Source organism: Clinocottus analis, unplaced genomic scaffold (genome assembly GCF_023055335.1).
Source record: "Clinocottus analis isolate CAN_PGR_092001 unplaced genomic scaffold, fCliAna1.0.p SCAF_25, whole genome shotgun sequence".
Lineage (NCBI taxonomy): Eukaryota > Metazoa > Chordata > Actinopteri > Perciformes > Cottidae > Clinocottus > Clinocottus analis.
In genome coordinates, this window is record NW_027175987.1 from 7,172,671 (window position 1) to 7,190,000 (window position 17,330).

General features: G+C 39.2%; 1 protein-coding gene across 1 annotated transcript; it reads right to left on the bottom strand.

The window, feature by feature from the left end:
- Positions 1-1,267: 1,267 nt before the first annotated feature.
- Positions 1,268-15,923, bottom strand: LOC137794537 (excitatory amino acid transporter 5-like). Its single transcript, XM_068591390.1, has 11 exons — positions 15,666-15,923; positions 9,914-9,993; positions 8,784-8,999; positions 7,679-7,721; positions 7,391-7,598; positions 6,683-6,782; positions 3,827-4,060; positions 3,538-3,732; positions 3,065-3,199; positions 2,014-2,116; positions 1,268-1,438 (listed from the first exon to the last, which is right to left on the bottom strand). Exons 1-11 carry the CDS (start codon positions 15,909-15,911, stop codon positions 1,268-1,270), a joined length of 1,731 nt encoding a protein of 576 aa, XP_068447491.1. The 5' UTR covers positions 15,912-15,923.
- Positions 15,924-17,330: the final 1,407 nt, after the last annotated feature.

Below are 17,330 nucleotides of genomic sequence, written 5' to 3' on the forward strand. Positions count from 1 at the left end.
CTGAACATAAGGAACAAATAGCAGCACAAAGACGTTCGTCCCTTTGGAGGCTCAAGCTTATCAGCTTTGTTCTTAGGACAATCACTGTGTATTCTCAATTGCCAATCCAAAGGAATCCAACGTGGTTTCTTAAAATATCTTCATCTCAACCTAGAGACAGATTTATTCTGGTAAATCCAAGTAAAGACGACAAGCAGTTCAAAAGCTCTGACAATTAATCCAGGTACCGATACACCTCTCCACCTAAAAAATAGGATCAGGACCTTTTGATCAGGGTATAGTCCAGCGAATAAACAGCTGACTGCAAGGGAATCACTTGAAAAGTGTTGCTTACAAGGGTCTGGGTCAAAGTGGTCCCGATGTCTCACAGCTCCTGTTGGAGGATCCCAAAATGTGGATTGGTCTGATCAGATATACAATGCATTCGGTGTGTTCTAGGTCTCCTTGGAGCCTCCTCCCAGTTGGATGTGCTTGAAATAATCTAAAATCAGGGGTCCTGGAGGCATCCTGATTAGATACCCCAACCAATTCAACTGGCTCCTTCGAGCTCTTAGTCTGGTTTCAAACAGGTTTTTAATGCTGGAGCCGAGTGACCCTGTGATGGAAACTTGTTTTGGCTGCTTGTGTCTGCAATCTCATTCTTTCGGTCACAACAAAAGCTTATGACCTGGTGAAGCTAATGAAACGTAGCGTTCCGTCTTTAATCCCCCTTCTTCCATTTTGTCCATTTTGGTCAGTACCCAAGAGGTATTACGGTTCGATACCTAGCCCTAAAAAAAGGCCTTAGTAGCCGTGATTTGTACAGCTTCTAGTTGGTGCTATTGGACCAGATAATGAACCTGCAGGTGCTCCCAGGAGTGTTGTGTACCCATAATCCTCTGGTGCAGATTAGACTCACGTACATCCTGTTCTTCAATGGTAATTAGAGATCCTGCTGGATTTCTCTGCTTGATTTTGAGCAACCTTCCCACTTTTTAATATTCAGGCCAGCTAGTCCATTAAAATGGTGCCTTGGTCCTTCTGTCCGAGGAGATATTGTTTTCTCTTTCATCAGTGAGTATGAGAAAAAAGCTCCAAATTAACCTCGAATCCACTTTTGGCCAATTAAACCACAGTTCCTGTCATCTAAATTGAACTAAAATCAGCTGCTGCTGCTCAAAAGAAGAAGAATCATGCTTTGTTACATCTGTCTCCCTTTCGAATGGCACAGTGAGATTTTCACCAGACTCGGTGGTGAAGTGAGGCGAGCTGCATGGGTCCGGTCCGATCACACCTGACAGATGTTGTAGTAGACGGTGTGCGCATGGCTCCCGCCTGCTGGGTCGCCCATCGTCTCAAACATACAGTCTGTGTGTGTGTGGAGCTCTGTCATTGGCACGTTTACGCTGTGAGAGTTGTTGTGAACGTGAGGAGTCTGCGTCCCGTACGACGGTACAGGCTGGAGAGGAATCAAACAAAAATACACATTAGAGTCCCATATGGATATTTTGGAATATGTAATATTTTGAGCATTTGAAATCATTTGTGAGTTCCGGAGTGGATGGATTTTATAAAACGAAGGTCATGTGGACAGATTTTCGCTTTTTTTTTTTTAAACATAGGGGGAAAATATCTGTTTTGAAAAATGTCCTTATACATGTGGAAAAAATATTAGTGAGCTAAAAAGGTGTTGGTAGATAACTTTGGACAGAACCATGCCAACTGTTTCCCTCCTATTTCCAGTCTCTATGTTAATCCAAGAGTAACATGTTGATGTTTACCATCTGCAGTTATATAGAGAGCTATTCTGTTTGTGATATGATTTTCTTGTTTTTAATACATTTTCTTAAATATTTATATTTTATGTTGGGTGTTTCCATGAGTCAAGCCGGGGAACACAACAATTTAACAATAACCAATATGTTAATAAGAAGTTGAGATTCTCAGAAATTTGATGTCAAATGTTGACAACGAAAAGGTCAAAACTAAATTAGAAATTACAATTTGCGTCTAAATCGCAGATGATTTATTTACCTTTCCTGCTTCACGAACGGGAAAATCTTTCTGACAGAGGTGGGCGATGATTCCTGCTGCCAGAGCGTCACCCAGAACGTTGATCATGGTCCGAAACCTGTCACTACAGAAACAGAATGAGGAGGAAACACCGGGAAACCAGAACTACTCTGGACAAGAGTCTTTGAGCAGTAATGGAAGTGTTTTAGAAATTTCGGAAATAAAGAAATTTAATCCTATTATGAGACACACAAGTCCCACCCACAAAAATATATTATTATTGTGGCACAGCGCAGCACCAATGTACTGGTTTTCTTCATGGTGATATCAGTGAAATCAGTACATTGATGTACATTGATGTGTTTTTAGACCCCTTATTTTGCACATAATTCTTATTGTGCACATAACCAGTGATGGGTTAAATTTCAAGCCTGGTATGAAGAGCTGGAAATCTAACAAATAAATACTTCCTTGAAGCACAGATATGATATATGATATGAAAGATTACAATGTAAATAACAATACATTATTTTACTCTTATTAATTTTTTAAGCCCACTATAAGCCTACTTTAAGCCCACTCTCTCTCTCTCTCTCTCTCTCTCTCTCTCTCTCTCTCTCTCTCTCTCTCTCTCTCTCTCTCTCTCTCTCTATATATATATATATATATATATATATATATATATATATATATATAAAGTCTCCCTTCAAAGTCCCCCTTCTTATTTTTATTTTTATTTTTTGAGGGCCCAAAGGCCACAAGCTCAGGCAGCAAGGCCATCAAATAAACACAGATTTGAACCCCACTATATATATATATATATATATATATATATATATATATATATATATATATATATATATATATAGTGGGCTTAAAGTAGGCTTATAGTGAGCTTAAGCCCTCAAAAAATAAAAAAAATAAGAAGGGGGACTTTAAATATAATAAATTTACTCATTGATTTGATACAATGTATGATATTCAAATGCATACGAGCATAAAGAAATCTTCACTTAATGTAAATACATACTTAGAAAAACACCTTTCTCCAAAATGAGTACTGTAAACTTACAGGATCCAATCGATGGCCACAATAAGGGTGATGTCATCTGGCGGCAGTCCAACTGATGTCAGTACAATCACCATGGTAACCAGACCGGCCTGAGGGATCCCCGCTGCACCGATGCTGGCAGCTGTAGCCGTGATGCTGCATGAGGAAAACAGAAGAAAGAATAGAATTTACTGTCAGAAATTATTCCAATTAAAACTTAAAGAGTTTGTCAGTTAAACAGTGAGGTTTTGTAAAATCAGTCCCAAACATGACTGTATCACTAGCATAGCCTACTAAATTCTACCAGCAGACATTCTTTCTCACACATACTTTTGTCAGGAAAGAATTGAGATTGGTACCAAGCAAAATAACTAAACGTATAAGCTCTAGCAGGATGCCTGTAGCAGTTTATATCATAACAAACATTCACATATTGTGTCCATTTGGAAAAGAATTGTCTCAGATACAGTTAAAACATGCCTGTGTTAGTTTACCTGATGGTGACTAACTGGCCGAAGTCTAGCTCATAGTCGTTAACCTGAGCAATGAAAATGGCCGCCACAGCCTCGTACAGCGCTGTGCCGTCCATGTTGATGGTGGCGCCCACTGGGAGGACGAAGCGGGCGATCTGCCGGTCAACATTACAGTTTTCCAACAAACACTTCATGGTGATGGGCAGCGTGGCAGAGCTAAGAAAGGGCAGCATTCAAATACAACTTTAATAAAAACATTGAAAGCATTTACAGACTGGCGGGTTAAAGCAGGACTGTCCTGGACTCTGACCTGGAAGAGGTAGCCAGGGCAATCACCATGGCCTGGAGCAGCCCACGGATGAAGGTGAAGGGGTTCTTCTTGGTCAGTACGAAGTAGAAGAAAGGAAGTAGGATGAGTCCATGGACAAAGAGGCCAGCGAGCACGGTGATTCCGTACCAGCCCAGCTTCTTTCCCAGTGTGCTCGGATCCTGCATGTCCAGGATCTTCCCTGCCACCAGGAAGATGATGCCAAACGGAAAGTACCTAAGAGAACATAGCAAACAACATTACTGTTGCTCTATTTTAGCAGTAGTGGAGCTAAACATGTCAACTTTGTTCTTAGGGTGACACCAAAGAAAAGGTCAAGGAGTCATTAAAATTAAAAAAGTTCATCCTACGGGAATTAGGAAAATGTTCTGTAAATGTCATGGTAATCAGACTGCAGTCATTAAGTCATTGTCCTCTGCATATCATGAATATACACCTCAGATTTCAAAGTAATGCAGTCCTTAGTTTTCCAGATAATTTGTCATGGACGAAAGTGTTAGAATATTTATGTATTGGCCATTAGGTTAATTTTATTTTAATCGCCTAGAGACCACAGGTAACAAAAACAACACAGCTTGTGTCATTATTCTGCAGAGAAAATAAATAAACCACCATAAATAAATGGCATGGAACTAGAGTTGGGTGATATGGCAGTGTATAGAAATATAGTAGAAATATGTTCACCAGAAGAGAAATGGCAATGCCAATTTCACCGCATAGACATTATTGCGTAATCTGGAAACTCCAGCTACTTTAATAGGTAACAGGATTAAAGCAGACATGAAAGAGAAGAGTGAACTTGTAAATACAGATGCCAACCAACCCAAGATAAAATCTAGCTTCATGATAACCATACATTTGCTCACTATAGTTTTTTTCACATTGTTTTGTCAGCTTCTTGAAATTAAAGGTGAGCCTGTAATACTTGAAATGATTATTCTCAGGAATGTTAAAGAATTTTTGTTTTACTGTTTTGAGTCTATTGTTTTAAACTTGTTTGAGGCATTTGTTTTTGTTCGTTTATGGAAGTTCCAAATAAAATAAAAGTATTAAAATGCAATAAAGAACAGTATTTAATTTATTTTAATTTTTTTAAACTTAAATTTACATTAAAATACTGTATCGTGATGTATGCCGTTACCGTGATTTAAAATTACATATACCCTGATAGAAGATTTATGTCGCCCATCGTTACACTGGTTTGGCACATTACCATACTATTATCTTTAGCACTGGCCTTATTCTAATGTACAATTCACTTTTATGCATTTAAATAAAAGTAATAAAAAAACATCTATTAAACTAAACTGATGAGAGAGTGTGTGAGAACTACTTCTCAGGAATCTACACCATTGCCGCTAAATCTGGGATGTCTGGCATGTGTATGCTAGTCTCATTAAAGCTTCTCTAAACTGCTCTAAGCTGCTGTTATTACAATAATGTGTTTTAGCGACTTAAAAGCTGAAGTAGTTTCTCCGAATCAGCTCACGAATGACAACAAATGAATAACAAAATGTTCAACAGGTGGTGCTTCAAACATTGCCATAACTAAATGTCCATGAACAATGCTTGTGAAATCATGTGTGAAATAATTTATAGAGTAAATTTGTTGTGTGTTAGGAGTCTGATGGTCTAAAACCCTGAGGACACAGACGTCAGAACTGTATCCGTATCTGTTTAGTGTTCAGGTCAATGAGCCTCATGTGGGCTCTGCTGCCGTCTTTAATCTGGTCATGTGCTGCAGCAGGATGATGTTACAGCCATGTTTTCCCCACCTGATGGTCAGCAGGTCAGATCCATTAAATCTTGTGTCAGTGGAGTGAGATGTGTATGACACAAATACCAACTAATACAAATACCACATTGTAGTTTAACATTACAAACTAATGAAAAAAAACAACAACTAAATAAAGAAAAAAACATGCAGATACATGCCAGACTGTTCTGGATTTAATGTAAATCAAAGTCAAACCCTCTGCTGCTTCAAAGTGAAGTCATGAACACTATACTATAAGAATGTAAATAGTCATGTGAAATCAGGATGCATTCAAAACAATGTTATATACTTCATGTTGAGTTTAAATGTTTCTTCTTCCACATTTGTATATTGGTTCATGAGGTATACGTCTTCTCTGATAAGTTCATAATGTATTATGGGCATTAATAGTAGAAACTGCCTCTTGACCTTATGTCATAAGGTGAAACTGAAGGGCACTTGTAGCAGGTCTTACATCACTTTCCTGTAAAGCAGACTTTAAAAATCAGGAAAAGACAACACTAATGCCATATTACAACATCTAGTCTCATATCCTAGCTAGTCAGACCTCCATTTATGAATGCAACCTGTTTACAGGACCCTTTAAGCACAAGCTTGTATTTGAGTCAAATCAAGGTTGGATCACGTTCCCCACAAAAAACAAACTTGCTCTCAAGAGTCTCAATGAGGTTGCTTTGCACCCAAGAACAACTGTTGTGTTCAAATTAGGGCTGGATAAAGTTAACTGATTAATCGCATTATGCGCCAAATTCAACAATGAAGTAATTTTATTTTAAAGTAATATTATCCGAACAATATATATATATATATATATATATATATATATATATATATATATATATATATATATATATATATATATATTTATAGCGACTACAATAATCGCCTTCAAAAGTAAAAGCAGAAAAAAAGAAAATGCAGTTAATGCATGATCAAATAATAAACGCGATATTAATGCGTTAACTTGCCCAGCCCTAGTTCAAATGTAATGTTCCCATATCAAAGTGTCTTCGGAAAAGGGGACCAGTGTTTGTGCTATACATTTAGCGTCTTATTCTCACCAGACTGCAGCGTTGATGATCTTCATGACACACTCGTTGATGCATTGGCACACACTGATCAGGGGAGCTCCTCGCTCTCCCATCCTGCCGAGTAACAGGCCTACAACAAAACAGTGTGTACATTATTATAAGCAGCAACAGAAATGGTACAGACTCAAGTTTTTTGGGGGTGGCTGTAGCTCAGGGTGATGAGTGGTCGTCCCGTTACCACAAGGTAGCTGGCTCGATCCCCAGTCCCCCCACAGTTCACACGTCAGTGTCTCTGAGCACAACACGTAACCCCTCGTTGCTCCCTGGGCGCCTCCCGGGGCAGCCCGCCACTCCCCAATTAAGGATGGGTCAAATGCAGACAAGAATTTCCCCAAGGGGATTAATGAAAGTGTATGTTTTTAAAAAAATTTATTTATCTCCTGCCACTAAAGCTCGGTTGTGTCCAGTGAAATGTCTGAGAGGACAACTCTAAATATCTGAATAGTCTTTTACGCTTTTTAGTTTGAGGAAAGTCCTCCAAATAGACGTTATTTAGTTAAGTACAACCAGACTGACAACTGAAAGAGACAAAGATCCCTCTGAGCAACAGATGACTATCAGAAGAAATCAGTAGTCATTATTTAGAGCCCAACTGAACTACTATTGTTCAATAATGATCAAGGCTCCCCGACACTTTTCTGGTTTCAGCCAGCGACCCGTGGACTCCGTCCTGCTCACCCATGGTGGCGGAGAAGATGACAATGCCCAGGACATTCATCTGCTGGCTGCTGCCGGGACTTGTCTTGTACGAGACCTCCGGAGGCGGAGTCAGCTCCAGGTACACTGTCCGACCTTTAGGGTCACTCTCGTCGGGGTAGACATAGACAAAGTTGGGCCGGACGGTTTTGGTCTGGACTTTGAGGATGGGAACCAGGTCTGTTTTGTACTGGGGGAGACACAGAGGGGTTTGTTACGTAAGTTGTATTTTCAGTTTTGAAAAGTTATTGGTTCTGGCTGGCGCGTTACCTGCTGAAACGTGGCCTCGATCAAATTAGAGGGAACCATGTTTCTGTGAAGGAACAAAGAGACAAACGATTGTTGTTCTACAGTGACAGAGGCTCAAGAGTCCAACACGGATGAGTCGGGAGGAAAACGGCTACGTAGATTACCTGACCTTCAATGGGAGGTCAGAGACAGAGGTCAACGTGAGGAGTCTGCCAACGTGCTGCAGCAGAGATCATTGCTTTGCATCACCGCTGACTCGGCTAATCTGTCACTCATCCCCTGCAGGATTACTAAAAATATACTAATCAGCCCCATCTGTAATTGGATTGATGTGTGTGTGTTTGTTGTGTTTTCTATGATTTGTTGGTCACCTTAATGGCAGCAGACTGTTGGACACTGTGATTCTGTCAACTGTTTGTATATTTTCAATAAGGTGTCAGAAAATAATGAAACATGTGGTCACGAATGTCTCTCAAGAGTCTAAAGGGACGTCCTCAAATGTCTTGTTTTGTTCGACCAACTGTCAAAAACACAGTATCAGTTTACTGAGATATAAAAACACAAAATCTGGAGAATGATTGACAGCTTATTGTTGATACTTCACTTAAATAATTGAACTGCACTTCCTCTCCAGCCTTGCAGTGAGAAGCATCAGACACACAATTTAAAGACTGATCAGGTTAAACCGAGTAGATTATTATTCATTATCAACCAGCCATGTTCGTGTGTGTGTGTGTGTGTGTGTGTGTGTGTGTGTGTGTGTGTGTGTGTGTGTGTGTGTGTGTGTGTGTGTGTGTGTGTGTGTGTGTGTGTGTGTGTGCGTGTGTAGGTGTGTGTGTGCGTGTGTGTGTGTGTTGCTAAAAATAAAATGTGTGCTTTTACCTGTTTTTCCAAAATAATAAAAAAGTGAAGGAGTTGTCAGTGTGGGATGGGTGGGATGGTTGCCAACTGTTTTGTGTTTGTTCATCTGCAGTGGTTCTTGTGTTGACCCGTTTCCTCAGAATAGGCTAGTATATCAGCTGCAAAAAGCAAGCTGAAAAAAAGCACCATCTAGTCCACTGACACCGACAGAACTGGCCCAGAGAGTCCCGGGTCTGACCCTTTATGGCCTCTGCACATCCCTCACCTGATGAGGTCAAGCAGGGCATCGGCCGAGGTCATGACGGGCCCCCCTCCCAGCCGGTGGCTCTCCATATCCGTCCCCACGCCAGGTTTGATGATGATGACGAGCACGATGCCGACCACCACAGCTATGAAGGTGGTCCACAGGTAGTAGGTGACTGTCAGGACCCCAATCCGACAGCACGCCTTTGACTCCATCGATGACAGACCCGACATCAAACTGCACGAACAGACAGACAGAGAGAGGGGCACACAACGGTTTAAAAGGGACGTTTAGTTCATGTGTTAGTCAATTTTATTTGTGTTTATCAGGACAGGGAAGTCCAGGACATGTTTAGCTTAGTTTAGCATAACGAGCGAAAGCAAGGGGAAACTGCTAGCCTAGCTCTATCAAAAGAATAAATTCACCATTCGAGTATACTGGATGTGCATGTTGTATCTTGTTAGATAACATCAGTTCAAAAACATGCTGCAGAAAGATAATGCGTCACTTTCTGACTTCATGAGACTGAAGTATCTCAACAACTATTATTGGATGGATTGTGCTGAAATGGGGTTAAGACTACGGATGTCCCGATCAATCAGTTTCTACTCGCCAAGCTTTCACCCACAGCAACGCAATGATCACAGCCATGAACTACATCTAAATGAAAAACAATGTTATTTTTGATATCTTCTACCTAATCAACATGTGCCAATGCGTTTCATTCCAGCTCAGTGGGAGAATCTCTATCTCTCTCTCTCAAATATCTTGTGTGTGTGTGTGTGTGTATATATATATATATATATATATATATATATATATATATATATATATATATATATATATATATATATATACGATATGATCCATATACACATATACACACACACACACACACACACACACACACACACACCCACAGACATATAGATCAACTAATATGTTAAAAGCACGTAAATCAGTCTGCATTGATCTTTATACTGTGTGGCAAGTTTCTCCTTTGGTCCATTATTTATCTGCAACATCCGAAGGCAGCAGCTTGAAAACAACACCAAACTTCTACACATTTTTTTGAAATTCTCTCTTTCGACGTTTCGTGGCTACTTAAATATATCTGTTGGTGTGTGACGAGCACAAAACCGTCGACCTACCTGGACGTGATGAGAGGAAGGATGAGCATTTTAAGCATCCTCATCAGAAGTTCTCCAGGAAAGGAGAAGTAGATCTTTGCCTGCAATGATGAAATATGCCTCATGTCAATGTTTCAAAATAAAAGCGGGGCCATTGTTAGATTATCTTTGTAGAACTAATTATGTTTCGTCTTCAAAAACAAACTTTAAATGGAGGAGGAAATGGAGTTTAAGGTTGTTGTTGTTGTTACAAGTCAGGCTTGTATTAAAACAGCAGCCAAACAGTAACAATTGTTGTGGAAATATTATTTGTAAGTTTGTGTCGAGAGTTTGAGTTTATATAAAAGTATGTGGCTCTTTAATCAATGAGAGCAAAATAAAAGTAAGAGCTGGATAAACCTGCAGATACAACTATTCATGGTACTGAGAACTTTCAGTGGAGAACAACAAAGACATTCTTCAAAGTTCCTCTACAGCAGAGGGGAGAACATTAACGTCAACTTATTGAACACTTGTAATATAGTTTAAAAACAATGGTTTTAAAGTATTAAAACAATCAATTAAAAACATTTTAAAACAATACTTTACACATAATAGTAGACATAAACAGGGCATCTGTATTGTATTGGAAAGCCTGGTCGGACAAATCATTATTGTTAAATAACCCTTTCATTGTAGTTTTTCTCTTTGTTTTAAATCAACTTATGTGAGTCAAACAGAAAACTCTGAGCTGGAGGCAGACCACTGCGCGCACCTGCAGGAGTGCAGCCAATGTCACATTATTGCAGAAAGCCAATAACAATTATTTAAAAAAAAGTCTGTTTAGGTTTTTGAGCACATCTTTTGATTATTGTATACATCTACACATATTATTTTATTTTAAACAGATTGTGATGCAGTTTAACAACTCTCTACAGATGACTGTACATCATAGTTCTACATATGGCTTGGCTCCATACAAACCGATCCAGAAAAAGATAGAATCAATTCATGTGGAGACAATTGCAGTTGAGCAACAAGAAGAAACCTGGCGAATGGCTCGTTTTGAAGATGTGGCCTAATGACGCATGGCACTGCCCATCCTTTTAAAGCTTTTCACTATTGTAACGGTGTTTGTCTTTCCCCTGAAACGGTTCATTAAAAGGTTTTGAAATTAACATAAAAATGTGTGAAAGTGTAGAAAAACTACCAACTCCTTTTTTTTCATTTACAAACAGAAAATTATTCAACCAGGTAAAACTTTCAGGCATATTAAGTTCAGCTCCGTTGGATGGAAAGTGGTGGAAAGTACATAAAGTCAAGTTCTGTAATGACATCACATTTAGAGGTACTTGTACTTTACTTGAATATTTCTATTTTATGATATTATGAAATATTGTACCTTACTGCATTCAGCCGAGAACGAAAGTTAACTTGCTAATTCAGATGAATACAAAATGTATTAAACAAATAAATGATGTATTCTTAAAATTTAAAGCTAACCAGCAGTATACAAAGTGATGAAAATGAGCTATATAATACAATTACAGAAATGTTGGGCATAATCACTTTTTGTACTTTGAGTATGTTTTACTTTTGTAGGGCAGGGCAAGATAACACCTTAATAATGCGTTAATTTCCCAATCATCTAACGGCGTTAATTATTTGATCATGCCTTAACTGCATGTGTTTTTGTTTTCAGGTGCTGCACTTTAAATCTCTCCAAGACAGCGTAGTTCAGACCTCGGCGTCTTACGGCTCTCCCAGTCCGGCCAGCTTGAGGTCAATCAAAAATTCAAAACAAGTAAATAAGATGCACGCCAGAAATGCAATACAACAACACTGCTTTTACTTTGAAGGTGATTTATGTATGTGTGCGCATGCTTCCGTAGCCTCACCGGCAGGCAGTGTTGATGACTTGCAGACTTGAGCCTGATGTGAAAGCACGTATTGTTATGTAGTTTCTGTTGTCATCAAGCAGCGAGTGCTGCTGCGAGTCGCTCCGCCTCACTAAGCGCCCGCAGGCGGTCAGTCTACCGGCAGCCTCACGCTGCAGGCTCCAAGTCCAGAGTGAACATTAATCGCGTGAAGCCGCCGCTGATACCTGTCAGCTGTCCTCCACATCTCCACCTCATTCAACCAGACTTCAGTGCAGTGGAGTTAATCAATTGTATGTTAAAGACAGCGTGGTCTTTAACATACATCTTTAAGGTAAGCAACAGACTGAACATGGACAAAAGAAGGAGTGGCTTGTCCCTCACAGGGAGCCTTACTACTGAACAATAGCTGTTCAGCAAAAAATAAAACAGATGAGAAAATAATTATAATACATGTAGTGTATTTGTGAAAATCAATTACATTATAAAATAGATCAAACTTTTAATTTTTTTAATTTTTTTTTTTTAAATTATATTATAAAATAGCCGTAACTTTGTGATTCTGCTTGGGCCAGCAGAGAAGGCCTCGCTGGCCCTGACGGCCTGCCACTGATACTTGCTGTTGCTCCAGAGTGCCTGTTATATTGTTCTAATAACATAACTTTCAAATAAAAGCATGCAATACATTAGTTTTTACTTCATTATTGAATTTGGTGGTTAATGTGATTAATTGCAGAAAAATCATGCGATTAATCAGTTAAATCTTTTCAACTTTGCCCATGCACAAAAGATTATGCACAAGTATTTCTACTCTGTGTGTAAAACTACTTTTACTTAAAGAAAGAGATCTGAGTACTTCCTCCACCTCTGAAAGAACCAAGGTAATTTAATTAAATCAAAGTTTAGAACATGACAAGAAACAAGAAATGAATAAAAAAGGAAAGCAAGGAAACCACAGATTTGGTGGTCGGTTAAAACGGTCTTGATCTGAGCTTGTGACGCGTCCAAAACCCTTTGACACTGGAAGCTTTTAATTCCAGGAAGTCCCGCCAAAACAGATCCACCTTTACATTTGAAACTTGAAGGGCACTGAGAGAGCAGAGACCGCCACCCATGCAGATTAATCAGCGAAAAGAAAATGTGAGTATCCGCCCCGTGATTGGAATCTGCTCTCATATTTATTGGGCCCATGCAGCACCCTTTCTCCAAGTTTCATGAAAATTGGGACAGTCGTTCAAAATTATTTAAAACATTAAAAAATCTTGCGGACAAATGAACTGAAAACATAACCTTGTCTGCTGTCTATGATCATGTAACCTTCGAGTTTCTTTTTTCTATTTTCAGCCAGTGTTGAAAATAGTTGACCTGAGACGGATCAATTATTCCTGGAAAGACAGGACAGTTATGGACCAACCATTATTTTTAACTTAAAAGTTAAAATGCTAGACATACCAACAATGTAATTTAAGAGGTCTATACGATGTCCCAGTGTTTGTATTCTATTCATTATAGTGCCTCAACTATTGTCTTAATGATCAATTCCTATGCACATTTTTTTTTCAATAAATTAATTTCCATAATTATTTATCAAAGTCCAAGGTCCCCTTGGACAATACTTCGGGCAACGTTTTGTCCAATGGTCACATAAATATTCAGTTTACTGTGAAATATAAGCAATGGTAGAAAATACTATATACTATAATTTTAAAGTACTCCTGTATTATAGTATAATAAATTGGTTTATATTATATTATGGAATAACACTCACTTTTACATACAAAACAAATCTGCATGACCATATAATATTTCTTGTAAACTTCTTAATGGTGATGACGTAAAGCAACATCAACATCATTTTTTCAGCGTGAGAAATACGATGTGTGGCGGGAGGGCGTGATTTAAGACCTAAATGCGTGACAGTCACGCTCAATGCGTGACACTTGAGAGCCCTGCATAGGTCGTCACATGTAAATACATTGAAATCCGACCAAGTGTATGTTTAATGTGACTCAAAGTTCCCACAATAAGCCCAGAGGACATGAGTTCAGGGTTATTTTGTGCCGTGTTTTATGTTACCCTTATTCAGTTTCAGCACTTCGCGGTCAGCCCACTCATCTGGCTCTAACTGACAAGAAGAAACTACCCCAGAGGCGGTAAATTTTTCTAACAAACACATTTCCTTTCTTATAAAAGATTCACAACGCAGATTTTTTTTAAAAAAATATTTCAATCCTGCATTGTTTACATCTATGTTGAAAACCCTTACAAAACGTTACAAAAAGTCAAAACCTCTTGACTTGGAAATTTGAAGAGCATGTTTTGCATGGTAACTTGAGAATTAAAAAAAAGAAGTAATAACTCAACTTAAACTGTTTACACATCATCTTATAAAGTTAGCATCCACATCCACAATGCACAAGTATTTTAAGCTATTAAACTGTTGGCTTCCCTAGAATAGAAAACATTATTAACTTCTTATGCTGCGTTCACAACAAAAGGGCATAGCGTGTGTTCATTGACTTTGCATGTAATCTGGTCTAGCGTCAAAATCCTTGTGTTTGGTGTGAACACAGCATTAAACTTAAACATATTCGTTTTAAGTACTGATCTCAACCACACTGGACACGTATACACTAAACTGTCAGAAAGCACGGAAGAAATAAGACATTTATGATGTGTTGACACCAAAAGTGCTGCGATAACATTATGATTACACAGCTCGGTGGATTTCACTGACTTCTCCAGCAAATGCGTCTGAATGACTGCTGCTTGCAGCGCTAGTAGTGGTGGACCAGTAGCCAGTTTGATTCAACAATAGCAGAATGTCAGTGATGAAGGGCAGAGCAGCAGTCCGTAAATTTTTCGCCTGTGTTGAAAAATAGCAGACAAATGTTGAGGCAAATTTTAAGGCAAACTTTCCTCATCATTAGCCCGGCAGAAGTTTGCGTTGTTCACATCCATTCGTTTCTATGCAATGACTTTGCATAAAATATACTCGTGCAAAGAATTCTTAAAGCTTTTGGTGTGAAGACAGCATAAATCATCCGCTCAGTAGTTGTAGCTAACTGTTTGGAAACAGTTGCCACACCCAGCAGAAACAGAGACGTTAGCGTCATACCCTGGCACCAAAATTAAGCTAGTAACGTTAAACTTAACTCTTAACCTGAACTTAACAGTTTTACTAAACAAAATAAAACACTTAACTTAAAGCAAACTGTTTTAACTGCTTAACTGACTTGTTACCCAAACTACACTGTTTAAGCTCATAAACAAACATTAAGCAAAACTAAGCTATTTTAGCTTCTAAAGTCAATCAAGCAGTTTCATTAGCTCTACATGTGAGAGCTGAAATATGAGCTGTACACATGACAGCTATTGTTTCCCATCTGGGAAAAGGGATCCTTGAAAGAGATTAAACTCTCCGAAGGTTTCTTCCCTTTTTCTGTCAGTGTTTTTGGGGAGTTTTTCTTGAATCGATATTTGGGTCCCAGGGACAGAGGGTATGTGTACCATTTGTAAAGCCCTCTGAGGCGAATCTGTGATTTTGGGCTAAAGAAAATACATTTAATTGGATTGAATTGAGAATATCAGTCCTGACGCAAAGTTTAATAGACAGCATCAACAAAATATTTAAATTAAATTTTGTGTGACTTGGAATTTCAAGGCCTGAATAGAGGTTGAATCCTTATTGATACATTTAAAAATATAACTTATTAGCAGGAAGTTAAAAGACACATATTTTTTTCATTTTAAGTCCAAGGAGCTGAGTACTGTTGGTAGGTTTGAAGGAAAGATTCCAATGGACACAAAAATAAAATATAAACGTGGGAGGAAATATTTTGAGTACCAGCAGGTGAGTCTGGACCTAATCTTAAAGCACAAGTTAAAATGTCCCAACATGCGAGAAGGGACTCTACCTGTGTGGACAGATGAGTTCCCCTCAGCATGAAACCCAGCGTGCAGCCGGTGATCACGGCGATGATGGATAGTGTCAGCAGCCCATTCCTCTTCAAGAAAGTCCTCATGTTACTCCTTAGGTTCCCCGTCCCCTGGAAGAGTGTCTTTACCCTATCCCCCATTGTCCTCTTTGCTTCTCCCGGAGCATATGAGCCTTGGTCAGAGCGTTCTTCCTCCTCGACACTCGGTAACAGAAGCTTGTCCATGCTTTCCAAGTTTTCTGTAGTGTGCGGCTGGCTGGCAGGCTGACAAACCTGTGAAATCCAAAGACGACCTAACCTTTTCCACTGAGGGATTAAATCATCATGATCAGAGCCAACGGCAGTGCTGCAGACGGACTGCAGGCAGACTTACAGCCACCGTAAGAGGCTTAAAGAGGTGGAACAACCTCACACGCCTTTTGTTTTGGCATCTGGTCCTGCTGCTGAACCATCCTGGACCCGGTCCTGTTGTTGTTTCTGGTTGTTTGGCTGAGCTCATGGGGTTGAGAAGTCAGAGGATCCTGCACTTATCTTAGGTTTTAGCTTTATCTTAATGAGATTAAATTAGGGCCAAGAAGATTTTTGTTGCTAAACTAAAAAATATATTAAGAGTTTTCATGATAAATTAAGAAGAATGCAGCCTAGCTGCCCCCCTCTGCGGCTCCCATAACTCACATCAAGACGTTAAGGCAGTTTGTGAAAAGTTATTCATGTTAATTCATTTCAGTTGTGTATTTTTGGGGAATATGGGTCTGGTAAACAATTGAATAAGGTTAGTGACTTTGGTGTTTAATGGTGACTGATCACCAAAAAAAGTATTTTATATGTAACAAACTGTTATGTTCTAATTAAAGTAGATTAAACGCACTTCAAACTGACACATACAACGGGGCCCTATAGGTGTAAATGTGTGAAGGGAAGGACGCAGTCTATTAAACCCAAGAAAATGTTTTAATATAAATATATATTGTGGCATAACAAGGAGACAGGTAGTGGAGGGTCGCTACATTCCAACACATAACCAGCGCCCACACTATAAAATGGTCGTTAGGACCGACACTACATCTCCCAGACTGCCTCATGACTCACCCAGCTGCAGGTGATTAGGGCACAGAATTGAGGCAGGGCTGGGAAGCCTGAGAAAGGGCAGAGTGGAGAGCACATGGAGGAGAATGGGGGATGTAGTTGAATTGTTGAAAGCAGATGATGAGAGTGAAGATGCAATTAATGCTCCTTTCACTTTGGAAGAATTAATAAGGGCAATAAGTAAATCAGGTCTAACTGCTCCAGGTAAAGATCAAATAGGTTACATCATGTTGACTTATCTTTCTGATTTAGGATTAGAGGTGATTTTGGAGTTGTATAATAAAGTTTGGCTGGAAGGAAGCTTACCTGGGCTTGGGAAACAAGCAGTTAAAGTACCCACCAGGAAAAGATTTCACTAATCCTTCAAATTATAGACCAATAGCTCTGACTTCCCACATGTTTAAAATCATGGAGCGAATGGTCACAGATAGATTAACATATTATTTGGACGTTAGACGCGTAGAAGCAGCACGAACAGCCCTTTGGTCGCGGGGCAAACTCGGGTCGTCCCGCAAGTTAAAATTTCCCAACTCCGGACGCGCGAGTCATAGTTGGGTC